General features: G+C 47.1%; 1 protein-coding gene across 1 annotated transcript in view; it reads right to left on the bottom strand.

Moving 5' to 3' along the window:
- FRAS1 (Fraser extracellular matrix complex subunit 1) overlaps positions 1-23,592 on the bottom strand; it is a 302,789-nt gene that overhangs the window by 84,190 nt on the left and 195,007 nt on the right. The window contains exons 27-30 of the mRNA XM_069485441.1: positions 22,147-22,231; positions 19,217-19,543; positions 10,031-10,184; positions 4,683-4,861 (exon numbers count right to left, since the gene is read on the bottom strand). Coding sequence (XP_069341542.1) covers positions 4,683-4,861; positions 10,031-10,184; positions 19,217-19,543; positions 22,147-22,231 — 745 coding nt within the window. The remainder of the gene's footprint in view (positions 1-4,682; positions 4,862-10,030; positions 10,185-19,216; positions 19,544-22,146; positions 22,232-23,592) is intronic.

The following is a 23,592-nucleotide window of genomic DNA, read 5'->3' on the forward strand; positions in this document are numbered from 1 at the left end:
TGCTGAAAATGCAGGGAAGTATAAATAACAAAAATTAATCTAGAATTTCACTGCCTAGAAATGATTGACATATTAATGGATTTCAGTTAAATCTTTTTCCTATGCAGATATGTCAAACTCCATATATAATTATGTATTCTAATTTTTTTTTTACTTAGCAATACTATATTTTATGTCATTAAACATTCTTGAAAACGTGATTTTTGATGGCTACAGAGTATCTGATGAGTATATATAACGTATGATTTTTGTTCCATTTCTTTCGTTTTTACTCGGCTCAGGTAAATGACAAAGCCCAGCCTCACGACTGCAGGGCAAGATCAGTAACGTTTATAATCAGGGTAGAGGTCACAAGAAGCAACCTTTTCCTGCTTCCCAAATGTTGCGCGGCGATGCTTTCCTTGCACAGTTTCCCTCCCCAACGGGGTGCTGAGCTCGCCCTGAACTCCCCTCTCTCCTCTGTCCCCCCCACCTCAGTCTCGGCTCACGGACCACCGAGCCCTGTGCAGCCATGTGCAGCTGCGTTAATTCCACATGACAAAGGCAGGCTTCTAGAAACCCTGAGAAAAAGGGCAGGGATTGCAGCCCCTCCCCTATGTCCTTTAAGTTACTAAGGACAGAAAAACTGTCTTCTTTGTCCTCGTCTTGATCATAGCAGACGCCTGGGATCAAGTCTAGAAGACACGTTTTCAAGGAAACCTCATGTTGCTATAAATCTTAACAAGGTAGATATTATCTGCTTTTTCACAGATGAAGAAAGGTCAAAAAGTTTAAGCACGTTGGATGTGGTGGCTCAAGCCTGTCATCCCAGCACTCTGGGAGGCCGAGGCGGGAGGGCTGTTTGAACTCAGGAGCTCGAGACCAGCCTGAGCAAGAGCGAGACCCTGTCTCTACTAAAAATAGAAAGAAATTATCTGGACAGCTAAAAAACATATATAGAAAAAATTAGCTGGGCATGGTAGCACGTGCCTGTAGTCCCAGCTACTCGGGAGGCTGAGGCAGGAGGATCGCCTGAGCCCAGGAGTCTGAGGCTGCTGTGAGCGAGGCTGACGCCACGGCACTCTAGCCCGGGCAGCAGAGTGAGACTCTGTCTCAAAAAAAAAAGGAGTTTAAGCAGCGTGTCAAAGTCACGAAACCAACGCGTGGGTCAGTTGGGTTTATGGTCTTTCCACCGACCAACGTGACTCAGTCACTTTAGGAAGTGAGGAAAGGGGGAAACACACTCTCCCATCTGTTAAAGAAAAAGAACAGAGCCCTGAGCAGGGAGTGGACTGCGGTCGGTCGTCCCACCGTGCAGGTGGGAAAGTCCAGCTTCCTAGGAAAGACCCTGATGTGGAACAGGACAGCCTTTTCCAAACCACATCCCGAGACTGTGTCAACATGACCTGAGTGTCCCCAAACCGGGGTTCCGTCCCAGGCCCCAAAAGCCTGTGAACGGGCTGCTTCCTCCCCCCTGTGCCGTGCTCTGCGCTTTAACCCCACTCGCGTTACATAAATCCCAAGTCACCCCTGCACAGTGGCAGATGGGACGCCTTGATGGCCCCTGACAGCTCACCAACATCAAAATGGAATTAAATCCATGCAACTCATTATGTTGCATTTTCTGCTTTAAAGAAAAAAGAGAAGGGAAGAGAGAAAAGAATCATTAGAACAGCATCTTTTTTTATTCCAAATCCCCTGGGGACACTGAGAAGATGGATGGGAAAAGCTGCTAACCGTCTATCTCAGCACATAGCTATGGCGTCTGCATCACTTCAAATCAGAGTAGGAGGTGAGCTCATAAAACAAGACTTTCAGAACAAACACACCAAAACTTTTATGTCGGGAGAACATAACCCCAGAGCATTGCTTCGTATTTGCAATAAAGATGCCGCCAGTGTTCGAAATGCATTTGTTGGATGCTTTCAGACGGAGTTCACAGATCACAGAGGAATCCCTCCTTCGTCATTACTCCCCATTCTAACCCAAAATAATTATCACTCTTTTTCTTCCCAGACCTGATTCTGAATAACCTTTGGCTATTTGGCCCTATTTTTCAATCCACTTTCAAAGGATGATACACTGTCCCTGCTGAGGATATTCTGCAAGAGTATCCCACACCCTCTAAAGGGAAACTCAAATAGTTTTAAACGCATTTTGAGCAAAGTGTGTGAGGGCCCCAAAGGGAGCCAGTCTCTAAGTAATACTGTTCAGCTGGATATCTTAAACTCTGCTGATTTGTTTCTTACAAAAATCAGTAACTTTTGTAACTTTATTTTTTAATATTTATCTTGTTTACTGTATCCACTTAGCAACCAACTTGCAAAAGCAACCAAATGTCATTCTGAGCAGGTGCTTAGAAGCCCCTTCCGGGGATGCTCCGTGTCGATGACATTCCCCATCCCGACCCCGAGGGAGGCAAAGGACGGAGGATCTGGTTCACCTAGCTGACCCCTCTTGACTGAGGTCTTTGCCTCCGTCCCGACTCACTCTCTGACGGCTGCTGCCGCCCCGGGTGTGTGTTTCTGTTTAGTGCTTTATTTCCAAAGGCTGCTTGCCAGGGGTTTGTCTAATTTTATTGATTGTTTTCAAAGAATCAGGCTTTGCGCTCATTTGCATTTCTAGCATTTTATAATTAACCAGTTCTTCGGCTGATCTCTATTAATTCCTTCCCTTCGCTTTCCTTGCTTGTGGTTCTCTAGCTTCTCGAGTTAAATGTTCAGGACATTTATTTTCATGCTTTCCTGATCAATAGTAAGAGCTTAAGGCCACCAGTTTTCTTCTGAATACCATTTTGCCCACATGATTTACGTTTTGATAAGTTATTTCTTCCTCATCAATATTTCTTAACAGTTCGCTGCTTTGATTTCCTTTAAGGAATTTCCTAGTAATGACTTAGGAGACCATTTTAAACATTGCAAGTGGTTTGAATTTTCTGTTGACCTTTTTATAATCAATTTCTAATTATATTTATCATGGCCAGAGAATGTACCCAGCATAATTTGTTGTTCTTTAATTTACTGAGGGTCTCCTTACAGCACGGTATTTGACCAGTCTTTATCAATGGTAGTAACAAATCCGTATGTAGTACTTACTATGGAATAGGCAGTGTTATAAATACTTTATACGTGTTAACTCAAATCTTTACGGTAATTCTGCTTCACAGACAAGGAAAACGAAGCACAAGGCTTTTCCCCAAGTAATTCGCCCAAAGTTGCACGGCAAGGACGCGGCAGACCTGACATTCAACCCTCTGAGTCTGGCTGTAAATCCACGATCTTTTAAGATAACACGTGTTCCAGGAAAAATCACAGAAAGAAGATATGATTTTTCCCCTCCCTGTACTGTTTTTGCACTTTGAAGAGATTCTGAGCACTGTGGACGTGACGTAGCCGAAACCCCTTGGCTGTGGACAAGTCTGTCTGTGGAGATACCCACACACCCGAACCGGCAGGTCAGACATCTCCCGTTGCTGTGGAGATACCCACACACCCGAACCGGCAGGTCAGACATCTCCCGTTGCTGTGGAGATACCCATACACCTGAACCGGCAGGTCAAACATCTCCCGTTGCTGTGGAGATACCCATACACCCGAACCGGCAGGTCAGACATCTCCCGTTGCTGTGGAGATACCCACACACCCGAACCGGCAGGTCAGACATCTCCCGTTGCTGTGGAGATACCCATACACCTGAACCGGCAGGTCAAACATCTCCCGTTGCTGTGGAGATACCCATACACCTGAACCGGCAGGTCAGACATCTCCCGTTGCTGCGGAGATACCCACACACCCGAACCGGCAGGTCAGACATCTCCCGTTGCTGTGGAGATACCCATACACCTGAACCGGCAGGTCAGACATCTCCCGTTGCTGCGGAGATACCCACACACCTGAACCGGCAGGTCAAACATCTCCCGTTGCTGTGGAGATACCCACACACCTGAACCGGCAGGTCAGACATCTCCCGTTGCTGTGGAGATACCCATACACCTGAACCGGCAGGTCAGACATCTCCCGTTGCTGCGGAGATACCCACACACCCGAACCGGCAGGTCAAACATCTCCCGTTGCTGTGGAGATACCCACACACCTGAACCGGCAGGTCAGACATCTCCCGTTGCTGTGGAGATACCCACACACCCGAACCGGCAGGTCAGACATCTCCCGTTGCTGTGGAGATACCCACACACCTGAACCGGCAGGTCAAACATCTCCCGTTGCTGTGGAGATACCCACACACCCGAACCGGCAGGTCAGACATCTCCCGTTGCCGTGGAGAAACCCACACACCTGAACCGGCAGGTCAGACATCTCCCGTTGCTGTGGAGAAACCCACACACCTGAACCGGCAGGTCAGACATCTCCCGTTGCTGTGGAGATACCCACACACCTGAACCGGCAGGTCAGACATCTCCCGTTGCTGTGGAGATACCCACACACCTGAACCGGCAGGTCAGACATCTCCCGTTGCTGTGGAGATACCCACACACCTGAACCGGCAGGTCAGACATCTCCCGTTGCTGTGGAGAAACCCACACACCTGAACCGGCAGGTCAAACATCTCCCGTTGCTGTTAACTGCGTGTCTTGGGAAATTCTCCCAACGTGATTTCCGGGCCTTTGCGGAAAATCACTCAAGCCGTTTATAAACCAGAGTGGCGGCTGGCGTCAGACGCCGGAAGAGTCGGGAAGCAGAGGGTACCTGGAAGCGGAAGGAGTCGCTCTGGCCGGGGGCCCCCGAGTGCCGGTACCAGACGGCGCCCTGGTCGATGTCCCGCTGGGTGAAGGTGCTGACGGGGGTGGCCGTCCTCCCGTCAGGCAGGTGCTGCCCCCCGGGCGCGGGGCCGTCCGCAGGCGTGTTCCCCAGGAGGACCAGCTGCCCTGGGAGGGCACAAGCCACACGGTGAGCCAGCGTCACACACGGGGAGCCAGCGTCACACAGGGGGAGCGAGCGTCACACACGGGGAGCCAGCGTCACACACGGTGAGCGAGCGTCACACACGGGGAGCGAGCGTCACACACGGGGAGCGAGCGTCACACACGGGGAGCCAGCGTCACACACGGGGAGCCAGCGTCACACACGGGGAGCCAGCGTCACACACGGGGAGCGAGCGTCACACACGGGGAGCGAGCGTCACACACGGGGAGCCAGCGTCACACACGGGGAGCGAGCGTCACACAGGGGGAGCGAGCGTCACACACGGGGAGCCAGCGTCACACACGGTGAGCGAGCGTCACACACGGGGAGCGAGCGTCACACACGGGGAGCCAGCGTCACACACGGGGAGCCAGCGTCACACACGGGGAGCCAGCGTCACACACAGGGAGCCAGCGTCACACACGAGGAGTGAGCGTCACTGGGAAGGCAGGTCAGAGGTCTGGTCCTCCTTTCCCAGCATTTTATTTAACAGAAAAGAAAGGATGCACCTTTCGAAGCCTTCGTCTAAGGTGAAGGAAAGGATGTCAACACGTAATTCAACAGATATCACTGAATCCACAGTTAGACACAGAATTTTCAGTCTTTCAGCCAAAAGAACTGACAGTCATTCAAGGGTGATTCCTGTGTGACATTACTGACTCGCATCTGTTAAAGTCACACAGGGAGGTGGCTGTGAGCCCTGTAAGCAGATTCTTAGCTGTCGGGCGTTGAAGAAATTCATTTCTACCCCCACTCTTTATGTCACAGAAAATGTGCTCCAACTAGGAAGTTTTTGGTGTAAACACAATGGGATATTAGAAAAAATTCAGTGGATGTTATTTTTTGGGAGAAATCTGTGCAAGGATAATAATACAGGTTGAGTATCCCTTATCTGAAATTCCCGGGACCAGAAGTGTTTCAGAGGTCGTATTTTTTCAGATTTTGGAATATTTGCATTATACATAACGAGATATCTTGGGGATGGGACCCAAATCTAAACACAAAATTCATTTATTCATGTTTCATATGCATAAATTAGCCTGAAGGCAACTGTACAATATATATTTTTATAATATAAATATGCAATATAATATTATTGTGCAATATAGTAATTTTGCACAGGAGACAAGGTTTCGTCAGCATTTTGACTGCAACCTGTCACATAAGGTCACACGAGGCATTTTCCCACGTCCGGCATCATGTTGATACTCGACATGTTTTGGATTTTGGAGCATTTTGGATTTTGGATGAGGGATGGTCAACCTGTCATAGCTGACGATGGAAGACACACAGCGGGCACCGCACTGTCCTTTATGAGGTGGTTCGAACTCAGCTCCACCACCTGCAACCGCCTGAGCTTCCTTACGTCCTGTCAGTCTCTGCTGCTCGCTGCTCACACGGGAACAGTAGTACGTGTTTTACAAACGCTTAAGAAGAATGCTGGTCGCCCCTGCTGGTATTTCTATTCAATCCTTCTGCATGATGCCATTATCATCTCCATTTTACAGACGAAGTTCTTTAGGCTCAGACTTCGATAACTACCGGGGGGTCACACAAACAATCGGGGATTTGAACGTGAAGCTCACATCCTTGGTCCTGAAGCTCTGCTTCCAACCATCACGGTTTTGTGGACATGGACCAGTATTCACTCTGCTAAATAATTGACTGTGTTTTCTCCTCCTTCGTTCTTTAAACTTTATTAGAAATGAAGCAAGGAAATTGAACGCTAAGCGCTATCATCACCAGCAATCTGTTTTTACTGCTTATTTTTTACCTACAGCTACTGTCTTCCTAAAGTGAGATCACAGATACAGAGGTGTTATATGAACAATTAAAATTTCGCAAGAATAATGCATCTCCGAGTGAAGACCAAAAAGAAGAATGGATGAACCGCTGAAAACAGAGGCTGTATTTTCATGAAAATGCATCTGCCAATACATCTGAAAGAAGCCACCTTACCACCCTGCTAGAGAGATAGTGAGCGTGTGCGTGTGTGTGTGTGTGTGTGTGTGTGTGAGAGAGAGAGAGAGGGAAAGATTGTGTCTACTTTTACAGTGTTCTGTAGGAGGATACCTACATCTTAATACACTAGACATATTAGACAATTGATAGCACATTTTGATCGCCTTAGAGAAATTTGTTTTCTTACTCAAAGCAAACACTCCTAACATTTATATGCACTAAATTCAAGTTAAAAATGAGCCTAATATCCTGGATGGTAATGAAATCCTGAAATACGAGAAAAACATCACTACTCTTCTTTATGTAATCATGTGCAGAATCAACTCACTCCAGCTTTTTTTTCTTGTGTTATTTCTCATTTGTACCTCAGTCAAGAACTCCATTACCTATCTTTCCCTGGTTCAACTTCTGTTTCTAAGATGCTGTTCATAAAACGGTTTTCCAGGACGTGGCCTGTCTATGAATGTGAGAAGTGTTACAAAATATGCTGAAAGGAAATTTCCACAGTAAAATTGTAGACAGTAGTAAATATTCAAATGGTGATTTTCTAGCTACTCTGCTTTATAACAGAAAAGTAAAACAGAGTTTTCCTAATCAGCCCTAAATGAAACAAGCCTATTTTTCACATAAAAAAATCACTTCCAGGCCATAGGAATCATAGGATATTGGCTAATTCCATTAATTTCAACTCCATAAATAGTCACTGAGTGCCTGTGGGTGCTACCTGCTGAGCCCTCCGGGAATAGGAGGATTCAAAAATAAACAAGATGCAGTTCCCAGCCCTACAGATCAGCCCCCGAATCAGCTGGGAGCCACTGTGAGGCTTTCGGCAGGCGAATGGCATGAACTGACTTAGAACACACAACATGTGGTCAGAACATGGAATGCGTAAGTGGGTTCTGGTCCCCCCTTCCTCACTCCTGCACAGTCCCCAACAGTGACAGGATTGATTATCGCTAACAGGCAGCTCCGGACACACAGACGGGTCACGGTCACAGGCGGAAGTTAATTCAGAGAGTTACAGCAGAGAAGGGTCACAACGAAGCCCATGCGGCATTTATCCAGAGGAGATGGCAAACTTTCATCTTCTTAAAAGCCATTTTATTCAGGGTTGTTTTGTATAATACCCAATGGAATACTAAGCTGTTTCTAGAAAATACGGGGGCTTAATTTTTTGGCTTTTAATGATCAAGATAAAGGTAGGAAATTTAACACATTAAAAGAGTCACAGATTTTGAGAGATGAAAAGGACATAAAAATTATCTAACTTAAGATCAGGAGTTGAAAGCATGATGAGAACAGGAAACATTAATCACAAATGGAAAAATGGCAACTTTACAGTGGAATTATTTTAAAATTATGTAAGACTTGATTTTTTACCTCACTACAGAAAATATGTAACTTTAAAAATCTGATAGCCCAGAAGAAAACAGATTATTTTTCTTCTCCTATTTAATGCACCAAGTTTTTACTTTTAATGAATATAGTTTTCATTTTTAGATGATTTACTTACTTTTTAATACCTACCTGTTCCTTTATTTTTATAAGATTTTGTTATTTCCATACAGTTTTAATTCCCTCTTTTATGTCTTTAAATTATTTTAAATATGCTTATCTCATGGTTTTCGTGAGATTGTCACTTTATGTGAAATCCTTGGGGTTTTAACTATGTTTGTTTTGGTTATGGTACTATCGGCTGTTTCCTCACAGGTTCTATAATTTTAAATTCTGAGCCAATCTTCAGTGGCCTGGCCTTGAGTGGCGTGGGCCTTCTGTAGCAGTTTCTTCTAGTTTCTATAAAGAACCCGAGAGGTTGGGTTAATTGGCCTGGGATTAACTTTTATATAATTTCCCAGCTTTGAGTTTTCTCAGACAAGGCACATGGTGTCATCTAACCCAGATCTGCAGGAGTAACGGGCTTGAAGTTCCAGATTCTCAACAGACTTTCTGCTCCGCTCTGAGGCTGGGACAGAGGCAGCGGCTTTGCCCTCTCTCCATGCTATGAGCTGCTTGTTTTCTATTCTGCCCTCGAGTTGAAGGCACGTCCTTCCAGCGTCCTGGTTTCAGGCAGGGTCTTAATTCCAACGCCCCGTCTCAGCGTCAGCATTAAGTCTCAACCCCAGGTTACTGGGACACAGACCAGCCCCTCGGGGAGCCTGTCATTAGCTCAGCACAGACGGGGTTCCGCGCCTTCTTTGTTGCTGGCACCCGGAGATGTCCCTCTATTCCTGGGGGGTCAGCTAGGAGCACCTTATAAGTCTTGCCATATCTTACCCAGCATTTCTAGGTGACGACGACAGAAAATTTTTAGGCCGGGCGTGGTGGCTCACGCCTGTAATCCTAGCACTCTGGGAGGCCGAGGTGGGCGGATCGTTTGAGCTCAGGAGTTCGAGACCAGCCTGAGCAAGAGCGAGACCCCATCTCTACTAAAAATAGAAAGAAATTATATGGACAGCTAAAAATATATATATAGAAAAAATTAGCCGGGCATGGTGGCACATGCCTGTAGTCCCAGCTACTCAGGAGGCTGAGGCAGGAGGATCGCTTGAGCTCAGGAGTTTGAGGTTGCTGTGAGCTAGGCTGACGCCACGGCACTCACTCTAGCCTGGGCAACAGAGTGAGACTCTGTCTCAAAAAAAAAAAAAAAAAAAAAAAAAAAAAAGAAAATTTTTAGGTTATTATACTCTCCTACCTTGCTGGAAGTAGAAGTAACAACAGACAACAATGAAAAATGTTTTTATGTATTTTTACGTATTTTACGTATTTTTTAAAACATCTCATCAAGAAGAAGTCTAGCAATATTCTGAAAGGGCTGTAAGGTGGAGTTTGAGAGCCTGACCCTTGAAATTAAATGACATGTATTAGCTAGGTGACTTTTAGCAAGCTGATTTTACCCCAGTTTTCTCATCTGCAAAATGAAGTTGTTTTGAAACTTCAGTTAAATTTTAGGTGTTATACGCCGTGTGTTTATAAAGGTTAGTACACTACCTAGCAAGCATGTACAGAGTGACAGCCGACACGATCATTCTGGTTTTAAAGGGGCGTGTACGGTACTAGAACGTGCAGGTCATGGGAATCGCGGCCTTGCTGCGCGGTTTGTACAAAAGCAAACACTACACTGCTGGACGCAAAGCCGAGACCACGCCAAAGGGGCAAAGAAAGAGTTTTACCAAACTTGGGGTGGTCTTGCGTAATCTTGTAGACGATTTCCTCAGCGCTGGCCCCGGGGGCCTCGGCCTGTAAGATTCTGTCGGTGATCTGCAGCATCCCCCCTTCCGGAACCCACACCATGGAGTTCGCCACAAGCCGGAGACCTCTGTCAGTCTAGAAAAAGGATCAAGTGCAAAATTAGGTCCCAGCAAAATAAGGAAATATCGGTCTTAAAAATGTAAGTCATCGGATTCTATCCTGGCTGGAGATCCTCCAATAGAGAGAGATGCACGACTTCAGAGTCGCCGCATGGCTGCGTGCGTTACTACGTGTACATGTATGCACATGTGTCTACATATTCATGTGTGTATGTCCCACTTTTTCCTCTTAGTTTATCACAAACAAGTAACTGATGTCATTTGAGGAAGACTAAGTCTCTCCATTTCTTTCTTTCATCCGTCTATTGACCTGTCCTAACCGCTCCACCCACCCATGTTCAGGAACATTCAGAAAGCGCCTGTTACACGCCGGCCCCTTAGCTCGGGGCCTGATATATACAAGCCTGTCTGAAGCCAAACGGTGACTTCAGAGCTCAGACTCTAGCGGGAGAGACAGACACACAAATACTCAGACTGCCTCACAAGGGACGCTCTGCGAGAAGCCTGAGCGGGGAGCTGCGGGAGGATAGAAGGAAGCCTCGGGAAGATTTTCCTTAAAAAAAAAAAATCATTTCATTCTTCAATAATTAAAAAAAGGCTTTCTACGTAGAGAAGTGGTGACACAGATTGCAGGCAGAGGGCACAGTCCAAGCAAAGGGAACGATGTGAGGCAATGTCCCTGTGTGTTCAGTATTAACAAAACGTCCGAGTGTCTGGTGCCATTAGCGTTTGGGAACCAGGCGAGGGGTGGGATGAGAAGTGACGCCGTCTCATGGAAGTTGTAGAGAGCAGAGCTCTGCTAAAAGTCTCAACGTATTTACAGGTGCTGGAAATCCAACGGCGTCTCCAGGGAAGGAAGTGGGATGACCAGATACGATCGGTTTTGGAAAGACAGACTCCTACGGCAAGAGACGGAGCTGTCTCGCACGGGGATAAACCTGCAGGCGCAAGTTCTTGCTGCGGCTCGGGGGAGAGAAGGCGAGGGCCCGGGAGAGCGTAATTGTGGGAAATCCAGTGGTAAATCCACTGACAAATAGAAACGGATTCCAGAAACACCCAGCAGCAGAATCGACAGGGCCTCACAGCCGACAGAAGACGGAGCAACAGCAGCGAGGTGTGACTGGCGGGAAGAAATCACCTGCTTAGCTCTCCCCAGAAGGAAGCCGTCTTCACTGCCGAAGCGAACAGCATTAAAACGAGCGGCCATCCCGCTCTGCAAGCCCACACCAGGCCCTCCAGGGCCTCACAACCGGTGTTTTCCACAGAACGAGATGCCTGATGCTGCCGGCGTTCAGTTTTCAGTTTGTTTTTATACTTCGAAAATAAGTAAATCTGATATTTTAAAATAGAACGTTTCAGAAGAGATGGTTTTCTAAATTATGGCTATTACTTTCAAATATACCAGCAAACAGGCAAAGCAAACCACACTCCCAGGAGGACATTCGGAAGAGAGGAAGCGACACTGTTGCTCTGCAGCCACTTGGCACTTGGGCATTTCCCCCTTCGGGGCCATTTGCACCACACACACCAGGAATGTTTGACCAGGAAACCGAGTCAAACAGTGCCCAAAGGCACCTTCTATCCTGCTCAGGGGCACAATCCCAGAGAAATTCCTCCTGTTACAATTGACACAGCATATTATTTACAAAACATCAAAAGTGTGCCCCAAACTTTGCATAGAATCTACCAGGATGCTGGGGGAAAGCTCTATTAACTCCAGCAGAGTTGTATATACCACGAAAGTCCCCAAACAGCCAAAGCGATCATGAGCAAGAAGAGCAAAACTGGAGACCTTACATTTTCTGATTTCAAATTATATTACAAAGCTACAGTAATTAAAACAGTATGGTACTAGTATAAGAACAAACCCATAGATCAGTGGAACACAATAAGGGATCCCAAGACTAAATCCACACATTTATGGTCAACTAATCTTTGACAAGGGTGCTAAGAATACGAAATGGGGAAAGGAGGAACGGACAGTCTCGTCAATAAGTAAGACAACTGGACAGTCACATGCAAAAGAATCATATTGGACCCTTATGCTACACCATACACAAAAATCAACTAAAAATGGATTAAGGCCAGGCGTGGTGGCTCACGCCTGTGATCCCAGCACTCTGGGAGGCCGAGGCCGGTGGATTGCTCGAGGTCAGGAGTTGGAGACCAGCCTGAGCAAGAGTGAGACCCCACCTCTACTAAAAATAGAAAGAGAATCAGCTGGACAACTAAAAAGTATATAGAGAAAATTAGCCGGGCTGAGGCAGGAGGATCGCTTGAGCCCAGGAGTCTGAGGTTGCTGTGAGCGAAGCTGACGCCACGGCACTCTAGCCTGGGCAACAGAGCGAGACTCTGTCTCAAAAAAAAAAAAAAAAAAAAGGATTAAGAACTTAAACATAAGGCCTGAAACTGTAAAACTCTTAGAAGAAAACAGGAAAAAAGCTCCTTGACGTAGGTCTTGGCATCTGTCTTTCTGGATATGACATTGAAAGCACAGGCAACAAAAACAAAAATAAACAGGTGGGGATACATAGAACTAAAAAGCCTCTGCACAGCAAAGGAAGCAACCCACAAAATGAAACGGTAACCCACAAAATGAGAGAAAATATCTGTAAGGCATAACGAGGTCTGTTCGGAAAGTATCCAGCCATATAATATGTTCTCGTTACATTACCAATGGCTGGATACTTTCCGGACAGACCTCGTTACCCGGATAACGGGTTAACATCCAAAATATATAAGGACCGTCTACAACTCAGTCGCAGAAATCTCAAATGACTCAATTGAAAGATGGAGAAAGTACCCGCACAGACATTTCTGCAAAGAAGATATAAAAATGGCCAGCAGGTGTGTGAAAAGGTGCTCAGCACAAACAGTCACGAGGGAAACGCAAAGCAAAACCGCCTGGCGCCTGTCAGGACGGCTATCAGGAAACAAAGGTAAGTGTCAGAGAAGCTGTGGAGAAAGGGGACCCTGGTGCACGGTTGGTGGAAAAGTCAGCTGTAAATTGGCATGGTCTTTATAGAAAACAATGCAGAGCTTCCTCAAAAAAAACTAAAAATAAACTACCGTATGATCTGCAATCCCACTTGTGGACACAGATGGAAAGGAAATGGAACCCGCACGTTGAAGAGATATCTGTGCTCCTGTGTCTGTTGCTGCAGCATCATTCACGAGAGCAAAGACACAGAGTCAACCTCAGTGCCCCTCAGTGGATGAACAGGTACACAACAGAGTATTATTCAGCCCCAAACAAAGGCAACCCTGCCCTTTGCAACAACATGGTAGACCTGGAAGGTATTACGCTAAGTGAAATCAGCCAGGCACAGGAAGGCAACACCTGTGCGATCTCGCTTATATGTGGAATCTGAAACTGTCAGAGCAGCACAGAGCAGAGTAGCAGCTGCAGGCGCTGGGGGAGAGGGGAAGGGATGGACGTCAAAGGTACACACTTCCAGAGACTCACTAAGTTGTGAAGCTCCACCATACAGCGCAGTGCCCACAGCGAATCATACTCCACAGAATACTTAGAATTTGCTAACAGGGTAGATCTTATGTTGAATGTTCTTACCACCAAGAAAAGCAAGTAAAATTAACAGAGGGGGTCGGAGGGAACTCGGGAGTGATGACGCTGTCCATGCCCCGGATGGCGCTGATGGATTCGTGGCGATGCTTCTCCCCACACTCGTGGAGTGGTGCACATCAAATATGTCAATCACATCTCACTAAAGTGTGTGTTTTTTGTAAAAAGAAGTATGAATCTCCCCACTCATCATGATGACCATGGTTTTTTTTGTTTTTTTTTTTCCTGTTGCTTTATTTTGGGACAGGGTCCAGGAAAGGTTCAAGAGAGATTGACAGAAGGTTATACATCATCTTTTCTACAGCTACAGCGTCCAAAATGCCAAATTTTAACCTAATTTCTCCAATGGTTTTGACATTTTAGAATTTTTTTTATCTCCTTGTAGTTTTTTTTTTTTTTTTTTCTGTGCAATGGTGTATATCGTCTTTGTCGGCTCAAGAAATTGGCTGTATTACCAGCTGAGTAATCTGCCCAGTGATGTTTTATACGGCCTCCAGAATGCCACATTAGCAGGCAATAAAACCCCAACAAGTAAAGCTGGGGCTTGATTAAAACACTGCTTTAAATTAAACAGTTCTTCTAGTTAATCTCATCGAACAATAGGCACACAGAAATGTTGGTAATAAAATTTTAGCCATTACGTATCGTACAAGTAAAAATATTAATGTTGTAAACCACAAGTACATGCACAACCCTCTCCGTCTTTTGGAGAAAAGTCTCACAAACAAAATGACAAATCTTCCCCCCCAAATTAAAGGTTGAGCCATAAATGATGAGATTTTAGCTCAGATGATAGTGTACCCGAACCCCAGGCCAAAATATTCAAGGTAAAAAATTTTAAAACTTCACTAAATGGAAAATGACTTATAGTTGGACATAACAGCAACCCTAACATTTTACTTATTCCATAAAAATCTGCTGTAACATGCAAGAGCTCGTTTATATTGTAGCTTTTAAAATTTAAACTTGCAGGACACTGTGGACTTCGGGGGAAGGAGCAAGTTTGGTGGATACAGGGTGGAATTTACCAGCACAGAGAAAGAGGGAAGACACTTGGACTGTTTTTGTGTTTGTCAATGTATCTACCAGCCTCAGAAGCTTCGCACTTCAGCTCAAGAATATAGAAACTTTTCTCCATGTGTATTTCGACTTAGACACATACATATACACTGTATGTGTGTCTATTTTTTTTTCTTTTTTGAGACAGGGTCTCACTCTATTACCCAGGCCAGGGTGCCGTGGTGTAATCATAGGTCACAGGAACCTCAAACTCCTGGGCTCAAGCGATCCTCTTGCCTCAGCCTCCTGAGTAGCTGGGACTACAGGCATGCGCCACCATGCCTGGCTAATTTTTTTTATTTTTTTGTAGAGATGGGGTCTTGATGTTGCTCAAGCTGGCCTCGAACTCCTGGCCTCAAGAAATCCTCCTGCCTCGGCCTCCCAAAGTGCTAGGATGACAGGCGTGAGCCACCGTGCCTGGCCCAGATACATTTTTAATCAACAAACCTTTTCTGAATATATACCTTTGAGACACTGCATTGAATATGTTAAGCAAGCCCTCAAAAAAGTGAAACTCTGACATGTGCAAGGATTTATATTTACGAGATAGACTCTCATTCATAAAAAACCATTTTTGTGCCATTGATATTTGTAATTCTCATAAACATCATTATCACCAAACTGAGTCCCTGCAATGCAACCAATAGGGGGTCGGCGTTAATGGCGCTGAGGGTTTTAGCTGTTCAGGGGCCTCCACAGACAGCCACAGAGGACCCCAGCCACGGAATTGTCCATCTAGTTCTCAGCGCGGCACTTGAGGGCTTTCGGCACCAAAGCGTCGCCCAGTTGCAGAAAACAACCACTCCAAGGACAGCAGAGGAGGTCAGAGCGACCATCAGATTTGTCCCCAGAGTAGACAGAGGGCACGTCCAGAGAGGCACGTTAATCAGTGAGGAAGAAGGCAAACCCCCGAGCGCCCCGCAGCAGAGAGCACCAACGAGCATGACTTTCAGGGAAAAGTCCAGGTTTGAGCCGTTATCAGACACCAAACTGCTTTCGAATCGCGTCTCCGGCAGGCCTGGCGTTGGTAATCCGCCCAAGTAGCGAAAGCCTGCTCGGCGGAGCCTTCTTCACTACTTTTTAATCTTTTCTGTTTAGCTTTTGCCTCCTTCCCCCAACAGAACACGTTTCAGCATCAGCCCTGGCTCTGTCTGCCCCTCAGCAGCTCGGTGCAAGGCCGGAGGGGCATCGAGCTCACCCTCTGCCAGGCCGACGACGGGAGCGCGGGGTTCGGGGGAAGCCACGCAGAACGAGGAAAACAAGGGCTGGACTGACAGCCGCTCCACGCGGTCCCCGCTGGGCCACCCGGGCCTGGGCAGAGGTGCCCTGGGGAGCTCTCGTCTGAGGCAGGAGACGGGCTGAGGACAGGGACACGGCGCCAGCGTCACTCGAGCCACCGCGTCTGTCCGTCACCTGTTCGGCCGGCAAACGTGCACTCAGCTCCCACGAGGCGCCTCGCTCACGACAGGGAGGGAACAGCCCCTTGTCCCACAAAGCCTTCTCTTTCCGCCCACCCTGCCCACCCTGCCAGGCTGAGTTTCCAGCTCAGAGACGTCAGGATGAATTTGCTCGTCCATTCGCTAGGAACTAACCCAAAACCACTTGCCATTTCACCGAAACCACCAGCTAGACCTCAGCCAATAATCGCTCTCACCCCAGATTTCACACACTAACGGCCACGAGAGTTGCATTTAACTCACTCTAGTGCTGACCCCAGCGCCACGCGAAGCATTCGTAAAATCTTACTTGTTGATGTTCCTATTGTTACAATTAATACTGACAATTCAATTCTAAAAATGTGGATTAAATGAAGTCAATAAATTTCATTTTTCAATTTGTGTTTACCTTTAAACTATGCTCACAGTTTTTATTCTATTTTCATAATAAAACACTGTGGTCAGAAGGAGAAGTTTCTGGGTTTTTTGTGTGTAGCGGTCAGCGTGTTATCACGCTGGTAGCTACAAGCCAGGTACTTGCGTGCCCATCTTCAGAAACGGCCACTCGGATGAAATCAATCCCGTCTGACCGCACGTCTCCCGGAAGTCAAACCAACCGGGGCGTTTTCTCTTCTTGGGCCCAGGAGACTTACGGTCATAAACAGCCTCAGTTGTAACAAGATGTGGTGAGTTCACAGGAAAGATTACAGGAGGCTCGGCCCAGCCTGCTTGGATAGAACATCGAGAAAACGACTAAATGACTGTCTCCGTTCCACCCATTAGGGGAGGAAGGACATATGTGGCCCAGACACCGGGAAACAGGCTAGAACGGAAGGCGCCTCGCGGTTCAGGGCAGGAGGCCGGCACACGGGAGAGGCAGCCGCAGCTCCCGCGATAAACACCTGCACGAAGATGAATGTTTTTAAACCTCTTTGGGCTTCACTTTCCTCTTTTGAAAAATCAGAGGTAGTAATTGGACAAACATCATAAAATGCTAGTGAAGATCAAACAGATTAACTCACACCAAGCTTTAGTGCCCAATAAATGTTAAAAACAAAAAACCTCCCACTCGTAGAATTTCTGTTATAAGAAACAGGGTCACATGGCCTCTAGTCCAACTTTTCTCACCAAGATACTGTAAATATTAGAACAAATCAAGGTAAAGTATTTGAATTCCTAAAAGGAATAACAGTGTATTTGCATTCTATTAATGTTATCATCACAGTCAAACCGAGTATATGCACATCCTGATGGACGCTGAGGTCACCGGCTTCATTAGTCCAGTTCGTGGGCTTCAAGCCATCATGGGTCACCTGTGGGCAGGTGAGCTCAGCACTATGGGAGCCGCAGGGATGAAGGGGGAACCTAAACTCACTTCCCAGGAACCACAAGCAGACACAGGGAATACCTACCTGACTCACACATCCTAAGGGCTGCAAGGATCCCAAAACTCTGTGCCTTGTGCCTTACTTATAAATCAAAATCTTAGTTTTCTTTGTTTTGATAGTTGAGGCAGCTAAAATCTACAAATGCCCTTCAATCCTGAGCCGTGTCACACAGAATGATCGTGTGACACACGGAACTGAGCTCCAAACACGGAGACTGAAATCCAAACACGAAAGGCAGCTGCTAGGGTAGCAAGGAAATCCTGTAACAACTTCTGGAAAGAACCCAGGAAGAAAGAAAAGAAAACTCTCTGTGTCTGTGTAGACTTCACCTCTCCGGAACTAAACCCCATCTCCCAGAGCAACTGCACGAGGGTGCTGATTAGGATTGGGGACACGGTGGCTATCCGCCAACTCTGTCTCATCATCGGCCTTCACCTACACCTGTTCTCTCCTGCCACCACCACCGTGCTCAGCAGCTGGAAATAATGAGCCAGGAAACTGAGAAATTAGCTCGCAGACCACATTCGATTCAGCTGTTCACCTTCACGAGGCTTAATCGCAGATTTTGAGTGATAATTGGTGAGAAAGTGACAAGCGGTTTTAAACTGTCCTCGGCAAATCAATGTCTCCAGCTAATGATACCTCAGTAGGCAGCGATATTTGAAATCAAAAGTGTAAAAAAAAATTATGTTTCCCAATCCACGACCATGAGAAAGAGCCATTCTCGATGCATCGGAGAAAAGGGCTTCCAATAAAATCGCAGCAAGTTGGAAATGTTTCCAGCAGGTCTCTCTGGCCCAGCACGGGGTTCACCGGTATTTCCCAAAGTGTGACAGCCAACTCATTTTTAGCATCCAGGGACATTTCATGTGTGTGTGGACAAAATTCTACAGAATGGTTATGTGTTAATTTTAACATTTTAGAAAAAAGTATAATTCTACATTAAGCCCATGACTTCACAAGTGCTATTTATTAGGATGAGGCCAAAATAAAAAACTTGATTCAAAGAAAAATAACAAGTAAATAATAGCGCCGGTGCTTGTGGCTGTGGCAAAGTCACGCAAAGGTGCCAACGACTCCGGCCGGGCAACAGCGCTCTCTACTGCGCTCCTGCTCCCTGGGCCGCGACCCCCACGACTAACAAAGGGTTTGCTCATCCTACTTCAGCTGGGCCGACACCATGGCTGGACTCACCCTTGTTGATGCATTAAGATGACCTGACCATGAACTTCACGTCTCATCAGCTGTTTCTGAAGGGCAGAAAAAACCAGGGATGCTTTGATTCTTATGATCATGCTCGGGAAGGAGACAAAAGGATCAGTGGACAATAATGCATTTTTTTGTGGCAGGTCAACAAGGAAGGTTCAAAACTGTCCCATTTTGTAGAGGACACAGGGACAGGTATTTCAAAATCTACACTGCCATCTGTACAGGCATGCTTAGTAAGCACCTTCACAACGGGTTGCGTCTGAATAAACCAGTGACTCCCTGTATCTTAGCCTCATGCGTACTGTCCAACAGCATCTTCAGTCGACCGTCACGTCCCGGTGCCAGGAAACCTCAACCCCGGGACGACACCTACCTCGGGCACGGTCCTCACGCGGAACAGTATATTCCGGAAGGAGTGTCCGTCGCTGGCCTGCAGGACTGCGGTGTCGGCTGAGCCGTCTGAGCCGTCGTGAGCGTAGTGGAGGAGGCCCCCGGAGAGCTCTTCCAGCTGGAACTGCGACACGGGGGCTGCCGGGGACCGACGGGTTCGCAGCAACTGGCCGTGACGTGGAGGGTCGAGCACGTGGACGGCCACGTCCTGTGGGTTGTCATCGTCCCGGATGTCAAGCAGCTGGGTGGTGATGGCCCCCGTCTCTCCTCTGCCAACGTGCAGAACCTCGTTTCTCAGCACATAGGGGGCCTGCGGAGTTGAGGGAAAGAGGGGAAGGGCCGCTCAGCAGGGGAAGAGCATGATGCCCCGGACTAGACGTCTTGACTGCTGTGTCTCTGCGTTTGGGAAACCCCAGGTGCTCCGGCAGAGCGCCAAACTGCTCCACGGGGAAAGCAGTGGCCAGGTGTGGGCAGCCACAGTGATCACGGCAACCGAGGTCACTCCACACCGCCGGGGTCTAGACGTTTCTCAAGCCACTTCGAGACTCGATGAGAGGCAACTGATGAAAGCTATTTGCTTCCCAATCTCTAACGTCTAAGCTATCTCGATTCACGCTGCATCCCATGCGAGACTAATGAGAGTATGAAGTTTGGACTCGTATCCGGGAGGTAGGACTACAGTACAGGCTGGCCCAGAGTGAGCCACTTCTGCGTTCTGCATTCGCGCTATTTCTGGTCCCTGTCGGTAATTCTCTCCAGCCTCCCTCATCCAGGCCTTCATGACAGAGTCCCTCCCCAGCTCGGGCCGTGAAGCCCGACAAGCCCAGGTGAGCACGGCGACCACCCGGCCCTGGTTAACTCGCGCGGCACTGCTGACACAGTAAAATCTGATACGTGTTCCTTAGGATTGTCAGGTTTCCTCCTGCCAACTCGAGTAAGCAGATAAAACATTCTTTCATAAAGATAAAAGTTAATGAACCACAGCAGAAAAAAAAAAACCTTCATCCCCCAGAGACAAAAATTTGAGGCCAGAAGCCAACGAAAACATTATCTCAGTTTTTAATACCGTTTGAACTTCAAACATTTAGGACTTTTCTCAACACACTGCCTTCTTTAATCCAAATGATTGTTTTTGTTTTTCTAAACTACCCAAGCACCCTCCTGGCCGCCTGGAAATTGCAATCTCCATTCAAGTCAAGTCTAACTAATGCATCATTATAACAATCACATAGTAGGAAATTGCATGGTAGCTGCTCAGAATTCTCCAGCGAGGATGCTGAAGCTGCGGCTCTGTATGTGGGAATGAATGGCCCTTCATAGTCTGAAAGAGCAAAGGTCAAAGGTGAAGTCAAAACCCACGAATGGAAAAGACCAAATTAACGTACATGAGAGAATCTCAGCGAGACTCAAGACCATGCTGAAATAGCACAGAAATTTAAAGGAACAAAGACAAGTTAAAATTCTTTTCTAAAATTCCATGTTTTAAACGTTAAAATGATAGACGTTTCTCAAATAATAGATAAAATGAAAACGTGTCCTTATTATCTACTCACTCGATTACGGGAAAACAACCACAGAAAACTCAGGGAACCGCGGGAACCCTCGGTCCCAGACCAAGGAGCCTCGCCAGAACCTGCCACTGGTCTTTCACTGGAATAACGGTATTTAGCCCGGACAGAAGAACAAAACAAAACTTCTGCGTTTAAGGACTGAGAAACATCTCAGCCAGTAAGTCCCAAGACTGCTGTGGCACCCTGGCCTGTATTCACAGAGATCACAAGTTCTAGCTCTAATTAAAACAAAATTTTACTTTTGTGCACCCATGAGATCAAAGTAACTTGGGATCAATTTCTAGCCATTCCTGACTAAGTTATCCCTGATGTGACAATACCATCCAGAAGAGCTGGACTTGGTTCTGGATACCACTGAACTTCTGGTTCAAGTCTATGCTGTTGTCCAATAATCCATGGCCTTTTCAGTTTTGGACCAAAGATAAAACAGTTTCAGACAATACTCTGGTGTCCCTCCTTGAATCACGACTGGCACCACACTGACGTCCAAACAGTGAGGTGGCTCTGGTTCCCCAGGAGGCTGTCCCACCCCAGGCGATTTGTTGCTTTTCACAACGTGTGGCCGCACCTACTTCTCTATTCTCTGCACATTGCGGCTGATCAACCCTCAAGCCCATCCTGACAGCGTCCGCCCTCCACGTATTCCGGATGCGTGAGCAGAACTTGACAGACGTGAGCCATGAGAGGTCAGTCTGCAGGGCCACCACGCCAAGCTCTGCAGCGTCTACCGTGACGTCCCCAGGCCTGGGTGTGCCTGACGACCACACGGCTCCGCGTTTAAGTCGATAAAATGCTCTGAAGGCGAGTTCCACACACCCGAGAGAGAAACGTTTTGCTACAACAGACTCATTTACCTGAGAATAAGGACAGTCATAGCCACAGGACAGACTCAGATTACCCCAAAAGGCAGTGTCAGAGTCAGTATAATGACGGAAGGCGTCACTGTGTGACGGTCCAGACACAGACCCTGCCGTCAGGCTTAGCGGGCCCAGACCCTGACTCTGTCTCTCAGCTCCGTTACTCACGGGCAAGCTGCTCAGCCTCTCTGCGACTTAGTTCCCTCGTCTGTAAACTGGGGATCAGAGTAGCCCATGACGTCGGCATGAGGATTAACTGAGTTTCGTACGTGAAACACGAGCAAGAGTTAACGGACGTATCAGTAATCATCGCTGCTGCCAGTACCCAAAATACTAAAAATTACTCCAGTGGCATTTCATGAGGAAGCCAAGACAAGATTAATTTAGCCCAATCATTTTTGCTAAAACAGAAAGAAACCTTGGATTGTGCTTCAGAATCAAATCCGCAGGCAGTGAAATCATTCCTGGCTCGGCACTTTGCTTACCTGTGCTGAAAACGCTTGTATGTTGATCACCTGCGGCTCAGAGAAGAACTGCTGGTCGCTAATTTTCAGGAAGAAGTAACCTTTCCTGAAGAAGTCCCCAGGGAAAAACAAATGAGAAAATATAATCATTATATTAGCCTTTAGAAAGATAAGGATTAAAAATATTTTCAGAGTATGCATAGATAAGAATTTGGATCAAACTACTATAGTAATGTAACACTATAAATAAAAACTACCAAATAAAGATGAATAAACTGAGATACAGGCAAAAATACTGTGTTCCTAGATCTCATTATAACATAATAATAATTATATAAGTATTTTGTTTCCTATTTCTCTAAACTGAACATATAAAAGGCTGAACTATTAGTTGTCAGGTGGAGACAGGTTAGTAGCATATCACAGGCTACTGGTTAAATTGAAGAATGGAAAGGAATCTTTTTTTTAAATTTATTTATTTTTTTTTTTTGAGACAGAGTCTCACTCTGTACCTGGGCTAGAGTGCCGTGGCGTCAGCCTCGCTCACAGCAACCTCAGACTCCTGGGCTCAAGCGATCCTCCTGCCTCAGCCTCCCGAGTAGCTGGGACCACAGGCATGCGCCACCATGCTCGGCTAATTTTTTCTATATTTTTAGCTGTCCAGATGATTTCTTTCTATTTTTAGTAGAGACGGGGTCTCGCTCTTGCTCAGGCTGGTCTCGAACTCCTGGCCTCAAGCCATCCTCCCGCCTCGGCCTCCCACAGTGCTGGGATTACAGGCGTGAGCCACTGCGCCCGGCCGAAAGGAACCTTCTATAGCCTCTGATCACCAAACCCTCTCTCCAACTCCGCCCCTTCGCGTGGGGGCCTCCAAGGACAGTGTCCACATGCTGTGTCACAGACTATCTCTCCGCAGTGCGGACAGGACTGGGGAGAGGCGGCTCACTCCTTCCTGGAAATCTGGAACCGGCCTGAGAGCCAGCAGGCAGCCAGTCTCACCGTCGGACTGTGGCACCCAGAGTCCCCCTCGTGGATGGGGAACAAGCCTGGCTACAAGAGGGAGGCCAATGGCGCCTCCGCGGAGACCCAGACGAGAGCCGTTCCAGCTTGCGGACCCGGCCTGGAGCACGGCTGCCCTGGTGTCTGAGGTCTGAGCCTGTCCTGCAGTGTGACCACAAGCCTTTCTCTTTCGCTCCATCTCGTTCCAGCTGCTCCATCACCAGCAGCCGGAGTCCCGAGTAGCAACAAGGCAAGACTCACTCCCTGCTGGGGCTCTTGTCTCCTGTAAAGTGCTGCTCGGGAGCTCCAGAGGCTGCCGGAAGGGAGGGCAGCAAGTGTCCACCTTCACAGCCAAGCCAAGCACAGAACTCACGGTGCTGGTGAGACGCATGATTAATGCTTTATGGGAACTTCTGAATTTTGGCCCACGAGAGGGACCATTGTTTTAAAGGTTCTTTCAAAGGTATT

This window comes from Eulemur rufifrons, chromosome 13, assembly GCF_041146395.1.
Source record: "Eulemur rufifrons isolate Redbay chromosome 13, OSU_ERuf_1, whole genome shotgun sequence".
Classification (NCBI taxonomy): domain Eukaryota; kingdom Metazoa; phylum Chordata; class Mammalia; order Primates; family Lemuridae; genus Eulemur; species Eulemur rufifrons.